This window comes from Diceros bicornis, chromosome 23 (assembly GCF_020826845.1).
Source record: "Diceros bicornis minor isolate mBicDic1 chromosome 23, mDicBic1.mat.cur, whole genome shotgun sequence".
Taxonomy (NCBI): domain Eukaryota; kingdom Metazoa; phylum Chordata; class Mammalia; order Perissodactyla; family Rhinocerotidae; genus Diceros; species Diceros bicornis.
In genome coordinates, this window is record NC_080762.1 from 48,725,183 (window position 1) to 48,749,545 (window position 24,363).

General features: G+C 40.7%; 1 protein-coding gene across 1 annotated transcript in view; it reads left to right on the forward strand.

The window, feature by feature from the left end:
• UBE3D (ubiquitin protein ligase E3D) overlaps nucleotides 1-23,820 on the forward strand; it is a 142,907-nt gene extending 119,087 nt beyond the window's left edge. The window contains exon 10 of the mRNA XM_058566704.1: nucleotides 23,213-23,820. Coding sequence (XP_058422687.1) covers nucleotides 23,213-23,233 — 21 coding nt within the window. The 3' untranslated portion in view covers nucleotides 23,234-23,820. The remainder of the gene's footprint in view (nucleotides 1-23,212) is intronic.
• Nucleotides 23,821-24,363: the final 543 nt, after the last annotated feature.

Below are 24,363 nucleotides of genomic sequence, written 5' to 3' on the forward strand. Positions count from 1 at the left end.
TTTTTAATCCCCCCACTCCCAGCAGCAGAAGCCTTTCCTTCAGCAGATTGAGCAACCACTAATTTAGAGAGCAGGTAGAAAGTAAAGCCGCCCTGCTTGAAGCTGAGTGGGACCGCAGAGCCCACTCTGCCAACCAGCCTCTCCCTGCCCCACCTCTCCATGTCTGCACTGGAAGCATCGCAACCTGCAGCAGCTTGGAAACCACTGTTCTCACCGCTCTGATCTCTACCCAGTCCACCACACTTGACTTTGTTTTGCTCACTGACACCTCTGAGAGACCGTTAAAGCTTTGGACCCTAGTTGTAGAAAACTGTATATCCACTTAAAATTTTGCATGCAATTTCAGGGCATTTGTGGACTGCTCCACCACCAGGCACATAAAGTAAATCCCCAGATCCAAACCCCTTTTAACAGTCAGACTGCATCTGTTACAACAGCAAACAAAAACAACAACAGCAAACAAACAAAAACAAAATACGATAATGTCAACCACCTAAATATACTACACCCTAGTTATTTTAAGTTCTTTTTGGAATGAAACTGTAAGAAACCTAGATTCTAGCTCTAGCTCTGCAGCAATTAGCTGAGTTGCCTTCAGCAAGTCATTTAAGACCTTTTTTGGGCCTCGGTTTCTCTATCGCTAAAAAGATGGGACTTGACTGAATTATCTTTGAGGTCTCTTCCAGTTCTAGTTCTGTAATTCTGTGAACCCAATTGAGGTGAACACATGAAATCAATAGTCCTCTCTACTACCGAGCATCATCAGTTTCTGTTGTGAAGTTTGGATCATTAAGTAATTCTTCTTTTGGTCCAGTTATCCCTGTGTCCTTACATTTCCATTATCTCACATTTCCTCTTCCTCATGTGTCCATCATTTCCATCTCCAAGCAAAAAGAAAATTGATTTATCTCCTTCCCTTTCTATAACTCATTTAGAATGGTTAACTACTTCCCTGAATTAAGCTCTCTAGATAAGTCTGGGCCAGATAGAGGAAAAGATAGTGGTGACAAGTAAGGGTCAGTGGATGGGATGCTAATGTAGAGGGGCTTTATGGAGATGTGGTGGGGCACTTAGGTAAAGGAAGTAGGAGCACCACTTGAGAGAGAAGAGGGGCAGGGCTAGGACGTGGGATACACTAATTTTCAGCCTAGGCCTCCTCAGCCTCCTTGATATTAACCGTATCATTCCCCTTCTCAGAAAAAAAGAATTCTTTAGTTTGAGGCAATCATGTCTCCCAGGCTATAAACCCCAGTCATAACAATGCTGCTAAAATTACAGTTTATTGAGCATCGACTTTGCAATGGGCACAGTAATAGAAGCTTTGTGGATTTTATCTCATTTAGTCATTACAACCACTCTTTGGCACTGGTGCAACTATTTCTGTTTTTCATAGGAGGAAACTGAGGCTCAGAGAGGCTAAGTCAAAGCCGCACAGGCAGCAAACCACAGAGCGAGAATCCAAGCCCAGGTTATTGGATTCCAGAGCCTTTTTCCCCACTGCGGTGCATGCCCACTGGGCTGCCAGCGTATAACCAGTGCAAGAGTCCTGGGTTTGACAGAGTACCGTAAGACTGCATCTGCCTCAGTATATCTGGCTGTTATTACTGTGCCTATCATTGTCTGCAGGTACATACAATTTATGAGATAATTTTTTAAGTAAGTGGCATGCCTAGAATAGCAGATAACCACTGACATGTCTCTCAGGGTGAAAAAGATTGTTTTTTGTTTGTCTTTTTATTTTGATTTTAATTCATCACTCTTCCTGACACATTGGAAGAACCCAATGAATACATCGAAAGGATCACTGACTACATGAGTTTGTGCATAAATGAAAAGCAGATCATTCTCCAGTGTTTAAATGACCTGATTTGCCATGGTGAATCCAGAAAGCAAAACCATAGATTCCACACCAGTATGGCTTTATTGTCTACTTTGCAGGAACAAAATGTCATGTAACTGTGCACATAACTCTTTAAAGCTCTTGATAGGTTTTTTATATTCCATTTCCTAAATCCCTTTGTGCAGTTACAAGTAAAGTATTACACCACTTTTGTTGGAGAAAGGACTTATTTTACATTGTAATGATTGCACCTGCTCTGTGACAAAGCCGTGATGTTTTTTTAAAAAGCCCTTTTCCAATTTAATAGCTCAAGGAAGAAGATTGTCCCTAAGGGAACTGTGACACAACTTGACAATTTACTCATTGTACAGTTGTCCTTCAGTGCAAAAATGGGAAAAAATAAGGATGAATGTGGAAGGAAAAAGCATAGAATAACTGACTAAGCTCGAAGGTCATTAATGACGCTGAGAGGAGTAAAAATGATGAAGCGAACACAGAAAATCACATTCTGTGAAAAATGAAATAGGATTGCTCTTAGCAAGAAGAAAATAGGCAGAAAACAGGACAGAGGAAGGCTTTTCAGTACATTTGGGGAGAAGAGAGGAAGGACTGCACCAAATGAGTAACTCTGAGTTGGAGCCGAAGAACAGGTTCAAGCCCTTACCAGAACTTCAGAGCACATGCCTTTGAAAATGTAGGCCAATAAGAGCACATAGTTAGGCGAGAAGCCTGGTTTCCTGGAGACGTTTTGCCTGTTCCCCAAGAAGACAGGCCAGAGTGAACCCAAGGGCCTGATTGTCAGGAGGCGCAGCGTTAACTGGAGGAAGCTGCTGGTGCAGGAGGCGTGTTGAGCCTTTCTGACCGATGATGGGACAGAGCTTCAGGTGGGTGGATTTCAGCCCCTCTGATGACGTTTCCTGAGGTTACAAAATTATCAGTGTGAATGTCACGGTCCCCCTTCCCGCTACTGTATACGCCGTTTTTCTACCCTCCTCATCCTCATTGGGAACGGCATTCATTAGCTCGAAGGCAGCAGCACTAGCACATAACTCAGATTGTTTTTGCAAGGTCTGACTGTTGAGTTTAAATAGAAGTCTCTACAAAAAGAAAATGCCGTCCCCCTTGCAGGCCATATGCTGAGTTTAAAAGGTTGCCATGGGAAATGATATAACCTTTAGCCTCTATGCCTCTGCATTGCCTAGCTCAGACTCCTAAGTGTACTAATTTATGATGATAGGTTTTATTTTCATGTCATTGGAAATAAAACAACAACAACAAAAACCAGTGGCTGCTTCAAATGCTTGAGCTCTTGTTATTCAATTTAGAAGCTGTGTCCTCAAATACTGCATTTCTGGTCCTGTTAACAGAGTAGAAAGACGATTAGGGAGTACAGAATGAACCGATGATCAAGTCTTGCATTGAGGTGAAAAATGAAAAGATTGTGTCAAAAACCCATTCATGTCCACTCTGGGTTTTTTGCCAAATGTTCTTGCTGTGACCTACTTCTGCAGATAAGAAAAATGATTTTGCCATCCTTCTGTGACATTATGGCTATAGTGAACTGTTCCCAAGTGTCTTGGTGTAGGTGGCCTTGCGAGGATAAACATTAATTATTTTCAGACTGCTGATGCATCGTCACCTCTGTGGTGTCTATATTTGTCTTCGAAGAATGCATCATCACTCTCTAATTATAGGTGATCTTGTGGGATTAGATCTTTTGAGTTAAACAGACTAGGATGACAAAATATGCATGGAAAGCAAACATTTGAAAAACTGGTGAGCTGTGGTCATCTTTACCATCCAAACTATGCCTCAGTGTTCAGAAAAACGCTGGGAACAATCTTCACATTATCAGTGTCACCACCTGCCTAATTCCTACATTTTAAATCATTTGATGATTGAGTTGTCTTTAAGTTTGTGTTTCCGACATGAAAACTGTTATCACCTGATTCTAATTCTGGGAATCTTACGATGTTACCCCAACAAATAACTTTTGTAAAAAACAAAAGTACCACGGAGTCGTCAGGACCCCACTCTGTGATAGTTATCTCTTCACAGAGCTAGGAAGAGCAGTGGGGGTCTCTGCCCCTTGGTCTCAACTTTAGGGCTTGTGAAGCAGTGCTGGGCGGAGCTCGAAGCAAAGTTTTCTAAGCCAAGTCATTTGCTGGCCAGGGTGCTTTGCCAAGCAGCATGGAAGTAGTAGAGGACTGGGGTTGAAAATGTCCAAGTTCCCAATCTCTTTTTAGATCCATTCTATAAAACATTATTTTTTTTTAACACTCCAAGGAAAAGTACTAAACATGGATTCTAGTTACATAATTCATTAATTCAATCTTTTATTCATTGCAGCCAACAACTATTATTGAAAGCCTCCTATGTGCAAGACCTCATGGTGCGGTACACCGAGATTTAGATAACACATTACTATTCTGCATGCAAGTTTGATTTTTTTGAGGGGGTGGGGTGGATAAGAAGGTTTTTACTGGGAAAACTGAAACACCAAATGTCAGCAAAAAGAGGCCTGTGGTCCCCCCTCTCGGTGTCCGTGTGCATGAGCAAGTGCTGCTGGACATGCGTGGAGCTGTGTGGCTTCCAGGGGTTCGGGAATTAAAAATCACTGGTGCTGTGTCTCTTGAATTCTGCTCTAAGAAGTAGCTCTCTGAATCGGCGGTTCAAGTGTTTAATAGCTGGTGAGTTTAAAGCTGGTATATTTGCATATGTCGAGGATGGTGACCGAAGTGTAAAGGTGCCTTTCTTGTCCCCCGCCTACCACTGCTGAAACTCAGTGCCATTTTAAACAGCAAAGTTGGGAGGTGGGGGAAGGCATCCAATTCCATTCCCTCCTGTGCAGCAGATGTGCCCACAGGAACAAATGCACAGTATGAGGCTGTCAGGTTTCCAAAAGAATTTAGCTAATGGGCTTCATTGCTCATAGAGCTCGAATCCTAGAGAATCAACGCAAAGGTTAGAGACAAGTATAGAACTTCAGGCTTCTGAGAGTGAGTGAGTGATGAAGTTTTTGTGGGCAATTTTTCTAACTAACTTAAGAGTTATAATTTGCCCCACCAAAAGTTGAAGCATCTACTCCCGTGTAAAGGGAGAGAAAGCAGACGTGAATTCTTGTGTTAAAAGTCAGTTAATTTAAAATTTAAGGAAAAAGTTCTTGGCTGAGGAGAAGGCCAGAATATTGAAGGAGCTCTGCAGCATCTCCTCCAGAGGCATTCCTGAATAATATGTCTCTTGAATGGCTTTGGTGTACAGGTAATGGGAAAAGCTGACTCAGGGCTGCCTCCAGGCTCAGCAGAAAATGTATTCTGGGTACCACTGTAAGCATCAGGGAAGACCTGAAAATCACTGGCAGGAAGGCTAATATTATACAGTTCAGATTCCCCCAAGGACAAAAATGTTTATGACATTCAACTTTAGTAACCTGAATTATGAGCTACTTGTTTTCTGCAAACATCAGAGTTAATAGTACCTGTACCATAAACTAGTTCATGGCATTACATTTTTGGATCCATTTTTCTTTTCACTTAAGAACAACGTTTTACTTTGTATCAAAAATTTCCTGAGATTCAGAGAGAACCACAGAGATCAGTTGCCAGCTTGTTACCATGACCTTTGGGACAAAGGGAAGCCCCTTTGGATGTCCCCACCCAGCTCCACACCTACCACTCTGTATGGCAGCCTTAGAGTCAGTGCATTCGTGGAGCCATGGGCCTGGGAAGAGTGTCGCATTCCGGGGATGAGTGAGCGGATGCTGAGGCGCATGGGGAGAGCTGGCTGGCTCACCTGCAGCCTGAGTGGGGCCCCGCTGCACCCCTATACTGCTTTATCACCCCAGGACTATCTGTGCACTGAACTGTCTACACATTTCCCTGAGGCCAAAATTTAATTCCCGGAAAAGAAACTTCAGGAAGTTTTAAGTAGAGTAGTCCAAGTGTGAGTTATACAAGGGGAAGAAGGGAAGATGGGAAGAGTGTGTTGGAAAGGGGGGTTGTTGAGTTAACTTCTCACACCCCATCCATCTTTCCCCCAGTATTTTTTTTTTTTGACATTTTATAAGTCAAGTTTTTATTTTTTTTCTCCTCCCTTAGATGGGACAGCGTGGCTACAGCTGGCTAGAGTTGGTTATTTCCTTCCCTGGGTCAGTTAGGTTCTGTTAAAACGCCAGCAGATTAGGATCTGGTTAACTAGTGTCACCTGAGGGCAGGCCGTGTTAAGAACAGAGTGCTCTGGGTATTTCAAGATGGTTCCTTTTCCCCTCCCTCTGCCAGAAGCACCAGGGGATTTTTCTCAGATATTTGCAGTGGGAACCTGGTAGAGCCCTTGGGTCTCACAGTTTGTGGGGGCCCATTATGACTGAGTCCCCTGGAGTTTTTAACTTAGACTTGTCCACACTGAGTCTCCAGCAACTCATCAATTAAGAGTTGAGGTTTTCCTACCCCGGCTCTGGGTCCTGAGGCAGTTTCTGCTCCTAAGCCTCTGCTCCACTAAGGCACAACTCCCTGTGTTTTCCTGTCTCTCCAGTCTTGGTTTGCCCTGTGTCCTCCTCTCTCTTTTGGATCCGAGAAGAATTGTTGATTTTTCAGTCTATTCAGCTTTTTACCTGTCATTAGGATGGAGTGTCAACTTCTAAGCTCCTTACATGTGGAACTGGAAATCAGAAGTCCCCTCAGTATTTTTTATTCCAATCTACATTAACTGAGCATGATTTAGATATGAAATATGAACTATAAAGGATTGAAATATGAAATATTTTTTTTTCCAATCTTCTTTAACTACACTTTAGGGTGAGGAGAGGGGTTGTTGAGTTTTTTCTTTTTTCTCTTGGTAATAATTAACATTCAGTAAAATGTGCAGATCTTAATTGTTCAATTTGATGAATTTCAACAATTGTGTATACACTAGGTTTCTTGGCCATGGCACTATTCACATTTTGGACTAGATAATTCTTTGTTGTAGAGAGCTGTCCTGTTCATCCCTGGCCTCTACCCACTAGACACCAGTAGCATCCCCTAGTCATGACAATCAAGAATGTCTCCACGGGGCCGGCCCGGTGGCACAAACAGTTAAGTGTGTGCGCTCCAATGCGGCAGCCTGGGGTCCACAAGTTCAGATCCCGGGGGCGCACTGACCCACTGCTTGTCATGCCTTGCTGTGGTGGCGTCCCATATAAAGTACAGGAAGATGGGCACGGATGTTAGCTCTGGGCCAATCTTCCTCGGCAAAAAAAAAAAAAAAAAAAAGAGGAAGATCAGCATCGGATGTTAGCTCAGGGCTGATCTCCCTCACAAAAAAAAAAAAAAAAAGAAAAGAAAAGACTGTCTCCAGACATTGCCACATGTCTCCTGGGCAGCACAATCCCTCCTGGTTGAGAACCACTGATACACCCATGTAACTGCCATCCAAAAAGAAGAGATAGACCATATCCATTCCTCTAGAAAGTTCCCTTTGAGCCTTTTCATTAATCCTCCCTCCTCAGAAACCAGTGTCTCTGATTTCTATCATCACAGATTCATGTTGCCTACATTTGGACTTCACATAAATTAAATCTCACAGTGTGTACTTTTGTTTTTGTGCCTGGTCGCTCACTTAACATGACGTATTTGCAATTTATCCATGTTACTGCATTTATCAATGGTTCATTCTTTTTATTGCAGAGGAGTGTTCCATGTATGAATACACCACAATTTGTTAATACAGTCTGCTGTTGATGGACACTTAGGTTGTTTCTTATTTGGGCTGTTTTGAATAAGGCTGCTATAAATATTCTGGTAAAGTCTTTTTGTGGACATATTTTCATTTCTCTCAGTAAATATCTAGGAATGAAATTACTGGGTTGTAGGGTAGATGTACGTTTTAACTTTTAATAAACTGCCGAACACTTCTGCAAAGTAGTTATGCCATTTTACACCCCCAGCAACTATATGTGAGCATGACAGTTGTCCCACATCGTCATCGACAACAACATCGTTTGGTGTTGTCAGTCTTTATTGTACCTATTCTGATGGGTGTCTCATGATTTTCTTTTGTATTTCCCTGATGACCAGTGATATTGAGCACCTTTTCAGGAGCTTTTTGGTCATTTATCTTCTCTTGTGAAGTGTCTAAGTCTTTTTATGATTAATTTGTAGGAGTCCCCATACCTCTTCCCTCCCCGCCACCCCCCCCCCCCCAAAAGATTTAAGTTTTACAGGAACCTTCTCAGTCCTCAGGGACTGAGAAACCTTTTGCCATCTGAATAAATTTGGTCTAAATTATAAAAACTACTGTGAAACGTGCCCTTCTGGTTTTTATTTTCTTTTCTGCTTTCAAACATACTGTGAGGTTTAGAGAGTCTTTTCCTTTAGTGGGGTCAGAAATACTCCTCCTAATTAGCCAGGCGAGTATACAGAACTACTTTTATTTTCTTTGGGAGAGCCTTCCCATGCCACAGCCTCCACACAGCCATAGGCCCTCCCTCATCCTTCCACAGCTTTGACAAACAGATGAACAGCAGGGACTTGTCCCCACACAAGGCAGTGAGTCACCTTGATAATTTCTTGTCCCAGAGATTTCTTGGTGAGCCTTTTTTCTGGAAGCATTTTTCTTTTACTCACACAGGAATGTTTTTACCTAGTTAAAAAAAATTAAGTTCTCTGTCTAGAAAGATTCCTTTTTCCATCTAAGTTCTGATAACAGAACTTAGTTATTTCCTTTTGGTTCCACTGGAAAAGGAGTGAGATTTCTTTGTTTTTAGTTTCTCTCCAACCAAATAATTTCTGTTGCTAAGGCAGTATTTTTCTAACCTGTCCTCTTTTGCTAACCAGACAAAAAGATTTATCTCTGAGTAGTTTAGGACCTGGTTTCTGAATAGGACACAAGGGCACCCAAAGCAGGGTGTTTTCTCACTGCTCTTTGGAAGGAGAACATGGTGGCCCCCAGAAGAGGAGAGGCATGTGTGTGTGTATACACAAGGTAACATGTCCAAAGAGCTTTGTAGGCAATAAGGCAATCTCTAGCGTGACCTCTAAGTACCATTCCCCACTAAAGAAACCAGGCTTTTTGGGAACATGGCTGATTCCATGTCTGGGATAGAAATCTATAGGATGAGGCTGGGTCCTGTCCTACCAGAAAGCAAAAAAACCAACAACAAAACAAACAAAAAACTGCTGTAAACTACTAGGATCATGTCAACAGGACTTAGGCTTCGAGTTGAAGAGATTCTCAGTGACAAAGGTGGATGTTTTGAGCATCTGTAAGAATAATGACTGCAGGGGCCGGCCCGTGGTGTAGGGTTGAGCGTGCGCGCTCCACTGCTGGCCGCCCGGGGGTTGGGATCCCGAGGGTGCACTGACGCACCGCTTGTCAGGCCATGCTGTGGCGGTGTCTCATATGGAGTGGAGGAGGATGGGCGCGGATGTTGGCTCAGGGCTGATCTTCCTTGCAAACACACACACACTAAATAAATAAATAAGTATTTAAAAAAAAAAAAAGAAGAATGACTGCAGTGGATTAAAGCATATCAAATATATTTTAAATCAATGAGTTCATGATGCTAAAAATAAACAAAAACAGTCACCACATTCCCGTCTGTGGAAAACTCTACAGGACAAAAGATCTGATTTCTTCAAAATGTAAATTGCAAAGGGAGGAAAAGGAGAAAGGACGAACCTATGATTTAAAAGAAACTTAAGGGGCCAGCCCAGTGGCGTAGTGGTTGGGTTTGTGTGCTCCGCTTTGGCAGCCTGGGGTTTGTGGGTTCGGATCCTGGACATGGACCTCCACACTGCTTATCAAGCCATGCTGTGGCGGTGTCCCACATACCAAATAGAGGAAGACTGGCAGAGATGTTAGCTCAGGGACAATCTTCCTCAAGCAAAAAGAGGAAGATTGGCAACAGATGTTAGCTCAGGGCCAATCTTCCTCACAAAATAAAAAGAAAAGAAACTTAAAAGACATGAATTAATTGTAATACTTGGACCATATTGGGATTCTGATTTGAACAAATTACCAACAGTTTTTATTTTATGAGCTAATTGGGGAAATTTGATCTCTGATGGGACATTTGATTATGTTAAGGAATTATTATTAATATTTTAGATGTGATCATGGCATTGTGGTTTTATTTTTGTAGTAGTCCTTCTCTTTTAGAGATACATACTGAATTATATCCAAAATAATAGACCTGTGATTTGCTTCAGAAGAGTTCTATGGCAGGGGTTTGGATGAAACAAAATGGCCATGAGTTGGTATTTATTGTTTCTAGGAAATATTTGTAGATTTATTGTGTACTATTCTCTTTACTAGAGAATATGTTAATATTTGAAATTTTTCCTAAGTTAAAAACAAACGGAAAACAGTTAAGTGTCCTGCAGATTGTTGGTGTCATGGGTTGACTGGCAGAAGTTTGTATAGGGAGAGATGCCTGCTGGGGACCACTGAACCTGAGTGAGGATTCTTATCTTGCTGGGTTTCTTTATATGTTTTTCAGAATGAAAAGATTAGTCTCCCACTGATCTATCCTGCCCCTAACATTTTTCTCTCCACGTTTGTTTATTAGCATCATACTCATGTCATGAACCCAGGATTCTTGAGGAAAAGAATGAGATCATGCATGCTTATCTCATACTGGGTCTTGGTTGTCCAAAAATCCTTACTGAGGAACCCCTAGCTGGGCCCACTCATTTCTCATTCCTTAGAAAGATGAAGACCTCAAAGAGATTTTAGGGAAATTTTTAGAAAATATTTTTTCTTTTCAAAGAACTGTTTGCCCCTAAATCCATGGAAAATAGAGAACATTTTTCAAAAGTATTTATAGGCCTTATCTTTACACCAAATGGAATAGTTCTGAGAGCACAGTAGACTCAATGGAATACTTGTTTATGATCACAGCCTTTTAGCAATTTCGGTGTGTTCAAGTCACCTAAACAATATATGAGTTTCAAAATTTTCTCCACTCCCTATCGGTGTATTTTATCTCATACTTTATAACTTGAACAAGTTTTGGACAAGTTATAGTCCTTACTCTCATCAGATCAAAATTTATGTTTCTGTGACTCCTCTCATAACTTCCCTAATCCTTAAGAAATTATTTTGCTGTAAAGGACCCCTAGATATTTAATGTTAATTTTGCAGCTCACCAGTCATGAACCTCAGACCCCATTTAGGCAGGCAGAGGAAGCCTTGTGACTAAGCAAGCTTTCCCAGACACCGGTGTGGGAAAGAGATTGCCTATTGGGGCCATTCACAAACCTTGCGGTAGCCGATACAATCCTTGACCAACCGGATGAAGCCCCATCAGGAGAAGGAAGCTCCTGAAGAAGCTGAGGTATCAAGGCTGGGTAATCTATGTTGCCTCTGGGAAATACATATGTTCTTTCTCCTAAGCCAGGCTGCCTGTCTCAGCTATGTATTTTGCCAGCTCTGGCTTGCATTGAAGTATGCAAGTTCTTTAGTCAGTCAGTGATACCATCTCACAGAACTTGCATTTCTGTGCAAAGATGGCAAGATCCAGGTCTCGTAGTGAACTCTAAAGCCTAGCATTTTATGGCAGTTGGCTGATTTTAAAGGATGCTGGTATTTCCCAAGGAAGTATAGTTAAGCTTTGGTCATTTCCAAGTATTCAATGCCCCAATAGCCAGAACAGTCTAGTCCACATTGTAAGACACTAATGACTGAGTGGTTATAGGTCATATTTATATCCATCTATTTATTCCCACTGCTTTACAGAGTGTCTTGATGAATAATCAGACAGACTCTTCTTTCTAATTAATATTATGATACAAGTTGGACATATTTGGGAAGAGCCTAATTATTATGAATTCAGCCAAATAATTTCATGTATTAAAGACCCATTGCTTAGTCAATAATCCCAGATTGAGAGCTGAATTTCTGAGGAGTGGATTATGTCAGTACCCAGGGATGTGCTGGTTTGAACCCCTCGGAGTGCTGCCCATCACACAACTTGAGAGACCCTCTGCACAGTCCTGTCAGTGGCCTCTGGGCTTGGAGTTATTTTTTAGGTAGCAGGTGGTGTTTTACACAAATCTACATTCTTATATTTGCAGACACTATAGGTTTGCAGTTTTTTTCCAGACGCAATGTCTGCAATTTCGGTACCTGGCACTGGTAGATGTTATTGTTACTTAGGGTAGTGTAAGCAAGAGAGAGCCTTATTTAAGCCTTGGATATTTTATATACATAATCAGCCATTTGTGCTTCTTCCTTTCAAAATAATTAAAGAAACATGAATTCATTCATGAACAGCAGACAGAGAAAAAGATGCATCTGTAGCAATGTTTAAAATCCATAAAGCATTTAGGGATAGTAATGATGATAATAAGCTCTGCCATTTATTGAGGGCCTCGTCTGTTCCAGGGCCTGCCGGGCCATTTACATCTTTATCACTAATCCCCACAGCCACCCCCAGACTCTGAGTCGTCCTTCAGTTTAGAGGTATCGGGGAGGGGGTTCTATCTCAGTTTTCCCTCAGTCCGGAGCCCGGATCTTTGCTCTCCCACAGCTTCTGGCTGTGTGCAGACTGCTGCCTTCTCACACGAGTCTGTTTTTACTTCTCTTAATACGCTCTGTCTCCAGCTTCCCAGTTCCATCTCAACCAGAATTCACTTTTCTGCACCCTCCTGGGAGTCACCTGATTTCTCCTGGCTTCTCATGGAACTTAGATGGTGGGTGTAAAACTTACCACTTTGAACACTAAGAGCCCTTGATCACCACGTGCCCTTTTCTAGTCCTGTGCCCTGAGCTGCTCTGGACTTGGAGAAGCTCCACGAGCAGTTCTTTATAAAAGAGGCTCTTTTTGCTGAAAGAAAAAAGCTGAGGCTCGTGGTAAAACATCACATAGCATTGTCCTCTTCGGTGCATGCCTTCTGTCAATACAAGCGTTGACTGTAGTTTCATTTTGTAGTTATAAAATTCCCGTAAGGCATTCCTTGACCCTCCTTTAAAATAAATAGATTAATTACAGTTTTATGATCCCTGTTTACTTCCAGAAACTCCAAATAATAGGCTTAAGAAATAAATGGTGTTTATTTAAAAATGAATATATTAACGTGTTTGCCTTTTTAAAGATTTGCGTGTCTTTGAATATTATGTTGTTGAAGTTATATGTAAGTAGTAAATGGCTAAAGAGAATAAGCATCTGGTTACAATTTGATCCCAGTCTGGCCAGTCCTTAACTGTTATTTGATTATTCCAAGTCGTAATCTTTTTTACTGAGCTGACTATAAACTATGCCAGTATAACTCATCCTTCTGTCTAAACTTACAGACAAAAATTCCTTTCTGAGATTTCAGGCCAATTTCTCATCTATCTTGTTGGCTCTCCTCATTTGCCAGAAGCTTTCTCTTTTAATCAGAGAATTATTTTCTCTTTACAAGATGAACTTTAATTTGCCAGTCTCTCTTCTTTCTCCTCCTCACGTCTAATCCAGAAGAAGTAATCTACTTTCTTCTTAAAAAATAGAGTGCCTGCCTCATTCCAGTCCCTACTAAATCTAGCTTAAAATTGGAATATTATGGATTCTTTATTCAACTAAAGTTACTGTAGCAATTTTCTCTCCTCATAATTAGATGGAAAGGAGCTTTTATGATGGAATGAATCCTGGGCTCAGAAACAAAGACCTGATTGCAAACCCAGCCTTGTTACCAGCTTATAGCAATGAGCAAAGGTTATTTAACTTATCTGAACCTCAGTTCCTCATTTATAATTTGGGGACAATTAAATTAGATATTTAATTCAAGTGGATTTTGTAAGGATTTAGTGAGATGAGACCACGCCTGGCACTTAATTTCTTCACTGCATAAAAAACATATTAACATTTACTAAAGAGCTGATACAAACTATTAAAAAAATTAAACCCCCTGTTGGTGGTAAAGAAAAAGGATGTGAATTCACAATTAACCAATTCACAAAAAACAATTATTAAACATTTGGGAGAATGTTTAAACTCATAGCAATTAAATAAATTCAAAAAGCATTGAGATGTCATTTTTATTTTATTAAATTGGCACTAATTAAAAAAAAAAAAGACCTAACACTGATGGCATTGCCAATTGGTACAGCTCATTGGGAAAAATATGCAACAAATTATAATAATATTCATACCTTTCAATCTAGTAATCCTATTTCTGGGACTCTAAGATGAAAGTCCATCATAGTTCATCATAACTTATTCCATTAAACTTTTTGACAAAGTTTAATGGAATAAGTTTAATAACTATTTTGCAGCTATTAAAATAAGAAGAAAGACTTACTGAGCAGCATGTAAAAGTGTTTATGATATTAAAAGTAGGCACATATGATAATCAATATGAAAAAAAGCATCTTAAAACTATGTGGAAATACACCCAAGTAATAATTATGTCAGGATATTATAGCATATGTTTCTTTTTTCTTTTTTCCTGTTTCCCCAAATCTTTTATAAGGTAATAGTACTTTTAAGATTAAAATTAGAGTTTTAGTCTAATATGTTCAGTCTGAAAAAAATATTTCTTGAGAGCCCGTATGTGTCTGGAACATTTGCTATGGCATTTTGGATCTTAAAAAATGCCAGAAAAGGGGCTGACCCGGTGGTGTAGCGGTTAAGTTTGCGTGCTCTGCGTCTGTGGCCTGGGGTTTGCAGGTTCGGATCCTGGGTGCAGACCTATGTACCGCTTATCAAGTCATGCTGTGGTGGCATCCCATATAAAGTAGAGGAAGATGGGCATGGATAATAGCCCAGGGCCAAGCTTCCTCAGCAAAAAAAAAAAGAGGAAGATTGGCAACAGATGTTAGCTCAGGGCTAATCTTCCTCAAAAAAAACAAAAAAAAAAAGTCCGAATCTTTCCTCATTATTTACTCCAGGGCAATAAAAAAGCAAGAGAGTGTGCTTAGTGGACTATTCAGAATAAGTACTTCATATACAACCTAAGATTTAAGATGCTATTGTGGGTAACCTAAGCATTTAATGCCAGGCTGTCAGCCCACTCCATGTTAAATAGAGTGGTGTTCTCTCTCGCTATAGCCATCTGCTTCAGGACTCCATCCAAAATTAACTTCCTGGCTGACTCAGGTCACTCCGCTAAGGAAAATGAGATCTCTGTGATATATTGACCAGAACATCAGCATGAGCAAGACTTTGAATAATGCATCTCAAAGCTGCATCTAGAGGTAACTGGATTGGAGTAAGCTAGACAGATCATTTCCCAAGGATTATGGCATTATTTTTAGTTGAAATTTTTGTTGAAATAGTTGTAGATTCACTTGTAGCTGTGAGAAATAATATGAAAGATCCCTTGTACATTTTGCCCAGTGGTAACATTTTACAGAACTATAGTGCAATATCACAGCCAGGGTATTGACATGGTTCAGTCCTTCTCATCTTAACTCAGCTTTTACTTGTACTCATTTGTATGTGTGTGCGAGTGTATGAAGTTCTATGCAGTTGTATCCCCTGTGTGTGCTTGTCGTCCACCACCACAGTCAAGACACTGAACAGTTCCATCAGCACAAGGATCCCGCCTGTTGACCTTTTATAATCCCATCCTCTCTCCCCTCCCCACCATCCCTAACCCCTGGCAACCACTACCTTGTCTTCTATTTGTGAAACTTTGTCATTTCAAAAATGTTATATAAATGGAAGTATACAGTATGTAACCTTTTGAGATTGGCTTTTTTAGCTCAGCTAATTCCCTGGAAATTCTTCCAAGTTGTTGTACATATCAACAATTCGCTGCTTATTACTGCTGAGTAGTATTCCGTGGTGTGGATGTACCACAGTTCTATCATTCATCTGAGCTGAGTCCAGTTTCTGGCTATTAAAATAATGCTGCCATGAACATTCGTGTACAGATTTTTGTGTGAACATGAAGTTTTCATTTCTCTGGGATAAATGTCCAAGACTGCAATTGCTGGGTCATATAGTAATTACATGTTTAGTTTTAAAAGAAACTTCCAAAGTGTTTTGTAGAATGTCTATACCATTTTGTATTCCCCCAAGCAATGTAGAGGAGGTTTTGTTTCCTTGCCAGTTTTTGGTGTTATCATTGTAGCCTTATTCTGAAGTCAAATTTGTGAGAAGTTTCTTTACCTGAACTAACCAAATAAATTTTCTAAAGAGACCCATATGGGGTAACTAGATTTAGAAAAGGAAACTACATCAAGGTGTATCAGAAGCTGCCCCCCCGTGCCCCCAAAATTTATTCACTTAACTCTTAGCTTTACACAGTAGGTCAGTTTGATATATTTGGCCCCTTCAAATATCTCCTTTTTCCTTTTCTGGACATTGGACCCCAATCTCCTTTATCAGTATCAGGAAATAGGGCTGGACATAACTGTGTCTTTCTCCCTTGTTTGACAAACTTATTGTCTTCTAGAAAGAAAAAATGTTTTTTTAAAGGATTTTTGGACCCCCTAAACAAGCATCTTCAGTTTGCACTGGTCTAAACATGGAGGTGCTGGATTAGGAGTTAGAAGACCTGTGTCTGAATCCCTCTTCTGTTAGCTGTGTCACTGTAAATAAGTCAGATACCATCTCTGAGTTTGCTCAGCTGTATAAGATGGTTGGACTAGACCAATAGGTCTCAAACACTAGTATGCATGGGAATCCCCTGGAGGATTATGAAGACACCAATTGCTGGGCTCCACCCCTGGAGTTTCTGATTGAGCAGGTCTAGAGTGGGGAGCAAGAAATTGCCTTTCTAACAAGTTCCCAGGTGATGTTGTGAGGCTGGTCCAGAGACAACACCCTGAGAACCACTGGACTAGATTATGCTAAAGTGCCCCCTGGGCTCAACAGTCAATACCACCTCCTTGCCCTCCCTAAAAAAAAAAAAACCTTGGAGCCTGCCCGGTTAAGTTCACATGCTCTGCTTTGGTGGCCCAGGGTTCGCAGGTTCGGATCCTGGGCGCGGACCTATGCACCGCTTATCAAGTCATGCTGGGGCAGGTGTCCCACATAAAACAGAAGAAGATGGGCATAGATGTTGGCTCAGGGCCAGTCTTCCTCAGCAAAAGGAGGAAGATTGGCAACAGATGTTAGCTCAGGGCCAATCTTCCTTAAAATAAAGAAAGAAAAAGAAAGAAAAGGGAGCTGAACTGGGCATGCTCAGTCAATCCTTCTCAAATTAAAAAAAAAAAAAAAGCAGCTATATATTACAAAACATTATATATGTAAATGTCCAGGTATACATAGAAAATAAAAGTCTAGAAAGATATATCCAAAATGTTAATAGTAGTTATCCCTGAGTAATGGAGTTGCAAAAATTTTATTTTCCATTTTTTGTGCTTCTCTGTGTTTTCCAATTTTGTATGTAATTCAAATAATCATAAATCAGTTATTAAAACAAAAAAATTACAGTAAGCAATACAAGTCTTGATATCTCTAAGTTTTGATAATTGCAGTAAAAAACTTGTTGAATACCAACCAACAGAAGTAAGGCTGTTCAGGTAGGAGATAAAATTGTCCAGGACGGTTTACAGGGGCAGCTATGATCTTCCTTAGCCCTTTCCCTAAAAAATGTGGTGCCGTCACTTTATGCCATTCTTCCTACTTGACAGAATTCTGTACTCACGCACCTAAATAGTCCTGGCCCCAGGACCACCCATTGCAGCGTGTCATTACTGCCTGCGTGATGTTTTCATGGCGCTTTCCCGCTAACTAGTGGACTCCACAGCACAGCCTCACAAGCTCATCCCTCCTCCACCTTTGACAATGGGTTAGGATGTGTTTTATCTAGATGAAGCAAGTGTCTCCTTTGGTTGCATCTCTGTTGGAAGAATTGATATTTACAGCTAAAATAGGAATTTAAAAATATCACTGAAATAAATCTGTTTAGATGACAGAAACCAGTCATCTGCTCTGGAAAACTGTTTTGTTCCCCATATGGGTCCATGTTCCCTCCTGGAATTTCTAATTGTACTGATATCCCAAGTATATTGTCTTCTTCAACATCCATGCTTCTCAATGTTAAGAAAGATAGAGCAAGCGTGGCTTCCTTGAAATATTATTTATTGAAATGGTTTTGGTGCTAAATATTTCAATTAATCGATACTGTAGAAAAACACTCCCTTTCTGAGCTCTAGCAAGTACTTCTGAGTAAACTTGTTTGGTCAGAGGCATGTTGCCGTTAGGACAGCACAGTGTTGGTTTTCAAAACACCAGTCCCTTCCAGAGCTGCAGTGGAACCACTGGTTCCCTTCTGCCAAGTTTCCTCCTGCAGATATTCCATAGGAATGAGAAATTAAAAGGACCTTTTGATTTCTGAGTGATAGGGTATTTATTATGGCAGCACTGTTTACATTATGCATTTTAACACTCACCTGTATTGGTATCATAGAATTATTTCCTTTAACAAATATGTTTTCTGCTTGATAAAATATATTTTTATGTAACACCTAAAGACTATTGCCATATAAATGTTTGCCCCACAGGTTTGCTATCAGTAGCAGCGTTCCTGGATTTGCTTTATATAACTGGGAACATGGGCGATCGCATCAGAACTGCTTGTTCACTGCAGTGTTACAATAGCACCATCCAATGCCAGCAATACTTTCCACAATCCGCTTATTCTGAAAGTGATGAGAAGCTTATGTCTAGAACTTACTTGCTTTGTTGAAGAATAGGCTCAAGACCCAGTAACTCTTGCGTTTGTCCATGTTTTCAGCCCCATGTAGAGATGAAGAGGCATCAGTCCCCTTCTCTCTCTCCCACACACTCATCTCTCTTCTGGTGCTTCACGTACTGTGGGCTTTCCACCTGGGTGTCCGTAGAAAGCATAGCTGTGCTTGGCTTAACTGGTTCCCAAGTAGATGAAAATCAACAAGCTTTTTACTTATATGTAAATTATCATAGTACATCCACAGCTCCTTAAAAAAATGCAAAGTAAAAGTTTAAATTAATTTACAGACATTGATCTTACTTCCTTTTCCCCCACTTTTTTTTTTTTTTGTGAGGAAGACCAGACCTGAGCTAACATCTGCCAATCCTCCTCTTTTTGCTGAGGAAGACTGGCCTTGGGCTAACATCCGTGCCCGTCTTCCTCCACTTTATATGGGACGCTGCCACAGCATGGCATGACAAGCGGTGCGTCGGTGCGCGCCCGGGATCTGAACCAGCAAACCACAGGCCGCTGTAGCAGAGCGCGCGCACTTAACCACTTGCGCCACTGGGCCGGCCCCATCCCCTACTTTCTGAAGGCTCTTAGAGAATTTGTACAGAGATTCTGGAGTGGAAGGCTGCACTGATGCTCCCTTGGTCAAGTGTTTCTGTCCACAGTTACGTATGTGCATAATTCTTGTCATTTTAGACGGATAGGATCTTCTTTGTCATTGTATTGCTTCTTACATCTTTGGTCTTTTGTCCCATCCTTTCTGTTTGCCTGTAATTCATTTAGCGAGCATCTTTTAGAGGGAAAAAGTGTATGCCACACCAGGTTTTATTGCCTCTCCATGCTAACACAATTTCATAATTAGAGTAATAATTACCTCTTTCAGGGTACTGCCTCAGAAATTTTGCTTCCTTTCATAACCCAAGAGTAGTCTTTTTTTCTCCCAGCAGGCGTTAGGCTTACTTATCCCACCTTAATAGAATCATCTCGGTACTTGACTGTCTCCCCCACTGGCATGTTAGCCCCGTAAGGGAAGCCTTCTCGGTGTGGTCTGTGACTGGACGATCACTGGCACATAGGAGGTACTTGAGGGTTGAATGACTGAAGCCAGCCTGCCAGCCCGGAGAGAGGAATATCTTATACTATTTATCCAACTCGGAAAGTTGAGTCCAGGTGTCATCAACATGAGCCTGATCAGTGCTGAATCAGTGAGTTGGTAAATAATCCCAGTGTTAAGACGTCAAATATATTTGATAAGTGCTTGAAAAAGTGATTTTCTTTGATTATTTTTATAGTTACGTTTATATTGTGTATTTTGTAAATGAAGTTTGATCCTAGAAATGGATTTTATAGTATAAAGTGTAAACTCTCTTTTCCATGTCATAAAAGCATTTTATTTCAGAACATAACTTTGAATATGATCCATACCTAGGCAAAAATACATTTTTAAGGCATAGTGTTTTATAGAGGGGGAGAGAGAGAGAGAGAGAGACTACAGTACCCTTTAAAAGGAACATTTGTGTATGGCTATGCTGCTTATTCTAAAGAGTCTTTTCTAAAGCCTACAATTATTATGAAACTCACATTTTCCAGTATTTAACAGTTTTATCTGTCTTGTTTAGCACACCCCCAGAGCATTTATGTAGCTTTTTTTTAAAATGCTAATTTGATCTTGTGCAGCCTGCCTTGACAGCATATCGTCTTATTGACTGAAATTCCAAGTCTATGTTGAGGAATAGAATTTAATAATATAAATTTGTTAACTAAGATAAAAGAACATTGAAAGTGTTTAAGATATGATGCAAATGTCTTAAAGCATTATAAACTTAACATTGGTCAGCTATTGCATCAGCCTGGCCATGTTTACTGTGGTTTAAGAGTGTTTTTAGATGATGACTCTGAGCAGAGACGTTATTTTTAGACGTCTTCACTCGCTCTTGCACTTTCCATTCCCATGTCCAAATTCAGGTGCACAGAACACGGAGAGGCAAACCTTATAGCCAACAGGCAAGAGTCCTGGCTTCCCTTCTTTTAAATAATTATTTATACTTTTGTAACTATATATTTTGTAACCATGGAGCCTGAAGCTGTAGCTGTACTCATCTACTCTGAAAAGCTTTACAACTTTTACTTTGGGGAATAAAACTAAAAAGATGAAATACAGAGAGATTTTTCTCAGTATAATGGAACAAAATAAAATTATCCTCTCTTAAAATAAATGGCAGTTAGGGAAAGCAATTTTCCCTGTCATGCATAAAAGCTGGGGAACACAAAATCAGCATTTGAAATATGTTAACTCACAGTGTTTTAAATAAAAAGAAGCTAAAATGCATTGTAAGGTACCTATTCCCAAGGATGATTGCCGTTTCTTGTTATTAAGTCTTGCAAAATACGTAATGTACTTGGCAGGCGGAACTATAAAAACTAGAGATGAAAAAAGACATATTAGGTCAAATTTTAAAGTTTTTCTTTTTTGTTGGGGGGCTCCATTTTTCATCATTTAATTTAATCGGCTCAGCCTCTTATGTTGCTTTTCTCCATCTTGAGTTCATATTCACGGGCAGGCAAAAGAAAATAAATCTTTGATATTGAAGGCAATAATGGAGATTACAAGTCCCTCAACCTCTGTGGTTTTATCTCATTCATCTGTAAATTTATAGTGGGAAAAGCATGGATTAGGAATCAAAATTTCTTCCTAAGCCCATCGTTGCCACTTAATAGCTTTGTATGTTGAGTAAGTCACTCTAACTTTTCTGAGCTTCTCTTTCTTCATTTATAAAACAAAGTTTCAAATGCCTGCTTTATCTAGATCCCAGGACTGTGCTAGGGATGAAAGGAGTCAAAATAGCTTAATGTACTATAAAGTGTTTTATAAGTTTCCGGTGGGTCGTGTTATAATTCCCATTTTGCACTTGAGGAAAGGCTGAGAGGCTAGCAAGCTTGTTGAAGGTCACACAGCTAGTGTATATATGAGAGATCTAAGTCTAAAATCCTGTGTCTATAATTTCAGCATTTTTCAACATCAGCACTATTGACGTTTTGGGGCTGGTAATTCTTTCTTGTGGGGAGCTGTCTTGCACGTTGTTGGATGTTTAGCAGCATCCCTAGCCTCTACCCGCTAGATGCCAATAGCATCCCCAAATTGTGACAATCAAAAATATCTCCAGACACTGCCAGATGTCCCCTGGTGGGCAGAAGCACCCCAAGTTGAGAACCGCTGGTCTATGGGATTCCAGAGCTAAGGTTCTTAACCACTTTCATGATGGCGTTTATCAGTGGTGTCATTATGCTGGGTTGTTCCTGATCAGAATACTCCACACCATAGCAGTTTTCAGAATTAAAAAAGATAACTAGTTTTCATCGGTCAACTTTCTGTTTCTGAATATTAGCAGTGGTGTTTTCTTCGGAAGGTCCCTGTAAACTGTTCTTGTAGAAGCGTAATATGACCTGACAGGGACACCGTCCATAGTGAGCCAGAAGTCAGACTCAATGGCCCTGAATTCCCTCCCCTGTAATTCTGTGATCATTCCCTAATGGCCCTGCTGGTCTCTCTTGAACAGCGCCTTCTCATCTGGTATGTTCATGGGTTCCTAATATCTGCTATCAGCTGAGAGGCCAGGGAAAGAAACACATGTGTTTTCATAACCATTATCTCATTTAATCTTCACAGTGAGCCCTTGAGGTTTGTATCAATTGTCCATGTTTACATTTTGTTTAGGAGTCTTAACGTTTCTTCTTTGCCTGCTCCTTCAACTTCGGTGTTCTCATTGCAGAACTTGATGTAGAAACTCAGCAGGAAGTTGATATGGAAACGCAGCGGGTGCCTTTCTTACCAGCACTGTATGAAGACTAACATCCTTCTGAATTACTCACCATAAAGCAGATGCTATCTGCCCTGCATGACTCTTCCTTTTCCCTTTCCCCTTAACAGGGATCGTTAAATCCATGCCTCCTTTGACTGCACTTGGGGACTTAAGAACCAACTGTCCAGGAGTAGAACGTTTGCACTTCTGTTGCTCATTCTTTCCCCCTAAAAAGGCCTAGGATCTGCTTCCCAACCCTCCCACGCTTCCCAGGCTTTATGTCTACTCTGCATTCTGCTGTCTTCCTGATATTGACACGGTCCCCAATGTATTATCACCTCTGAACTAAAACTTTCTAAACATTTGTGATTGACTTCATTATGTTTGTTTCTCTGTTATTTAGAACTGTTAGGAAGTTAGATACCTTTGATCTGGGACTCATTACATAGTCTGAAAATATTTTGTACGTAGGCCTGTCTGAATTAAAAAATTTTTAAACACCAAGTTTTAAGATTAATTTCTACTGACAAGCACAATAAATATAATGGAATGTGATTAAAAGCATTGGCAGGACCTGAGGAGAGGCTAGTGTAATTACCGGTAGTGATGAGGAACTGGAATTGCCTAGGAATCTTCAGGACTCAGAATTCTGCTTCTGGAAGGTCCAAAACAGCAGTTTGAACCAACGAGAAAGAGGACCGGATTACTTCACGGCAATACAACTTTAGTGTTAATTAAAACTTTTATTTTTTTTTCCTTAAAGGGTATGTGAATCATTTTAATTACTATAAGGTTCATTAAAAAGTGGACTAATTGGCTCTTGCTGTAAAATGGCGACGTCTGGCCCAACTAAGTCATTCCTCTTTTTAGATCAGCGTGCATCCTTACTGAGGACACTTACCTGATTTGATTTGACGTGCATTTAGCCATTGCGTCGTGTTGTGTAAGTAAAGCATCATGGGTTCTTCTTCCTCTTCCAGGCGGCCTTTTTGAAGCTGTGACTGTGGGAGCTGAGGCATCCCTCCCCCGGGCAGACAGCTCCGCGGCACGGAGCGCACCAGAGGCCAGCAGCCAGCGCAGTGGGCAGCGATCACAGAGACAAGAGCCAGAGCTAGAGAATGGGCATTGCGTTGAAGTTTTGAGTTTGTTTGCATCTATTCTCTAAGAGAAGAGTTAACTTTAAATCTTTTAAAAACCAAGACTGTGAAGAAAGTCGTGGTAGCAGGTTGTCGGCAGTTGAGATGAGTATAGAAGTTACGTCTCTCTTTCCCACAGAGAGGAATATTCAAATATGCGCTGACTCAGCACCACCTGGAAGGATATTAGCTAGTGGAGACCCATCTGTCCTGTGTGGAGTGCACTGGGGACTTCGTTGGTGGAACTGAATGTTAACTGCTGTAAATCCAAGGAAACAAACTTTCAAAGAACTTCTCAGGTTTGCTTAAAACAAATTTTAAAAAAGAAAAATACAGAATTTTGTATACCTTGTTCAGAAGAGATGCTCAGTAAATAAATGTTTGTTGAATGAGTGATTATCAAATTAAAGATTTTCCCCTTTATGCAAACCTGCGTGTGTTCCTTTTGTTCTTTATGTGCTTTACCAAATACAATTGCACATCCATAAAGATGCCTCACTGGCATCCTGTTTCAGAGTTGTCTCAAGCCTTGTGTGGCAGAGCAGGTGGTGAGGAAACCATTGAATGAGAGTGATGGAGCTAGAGGGAATCCTACAGAGCATAGACCTGCTCCAAGGTTTACAGAGAAGGTTCGAGACTTGCCTATAATTACACAGTAGGAGCCAAGCTGGGACTGGAGCCAGCAGATTCTCCTTTCCCACTCCACGTTCAGAGGATGGTCTCTGGATTTGCATCTATACCTGCTGCTCATCAAGGCTGTTGGCATTAATCCTGGCCTATGGACCAGCTAATCACTGTTTCCTCAAAAAACCTGGGTTTTCTGTCCCCCTAATTTCCTAATACTCTTAACACAAGTGTCACTGGGCATTTTGATTTGGTAAACCTTTCGTGACTTCTTCCTCGTAGTTTAACCAAGACACATGTCCCACTAGCAGAGCAGTGGTGTAGCACTCCTAATTCTATAACTGGTGGGCTGACAGAGGAATAAAACCCAT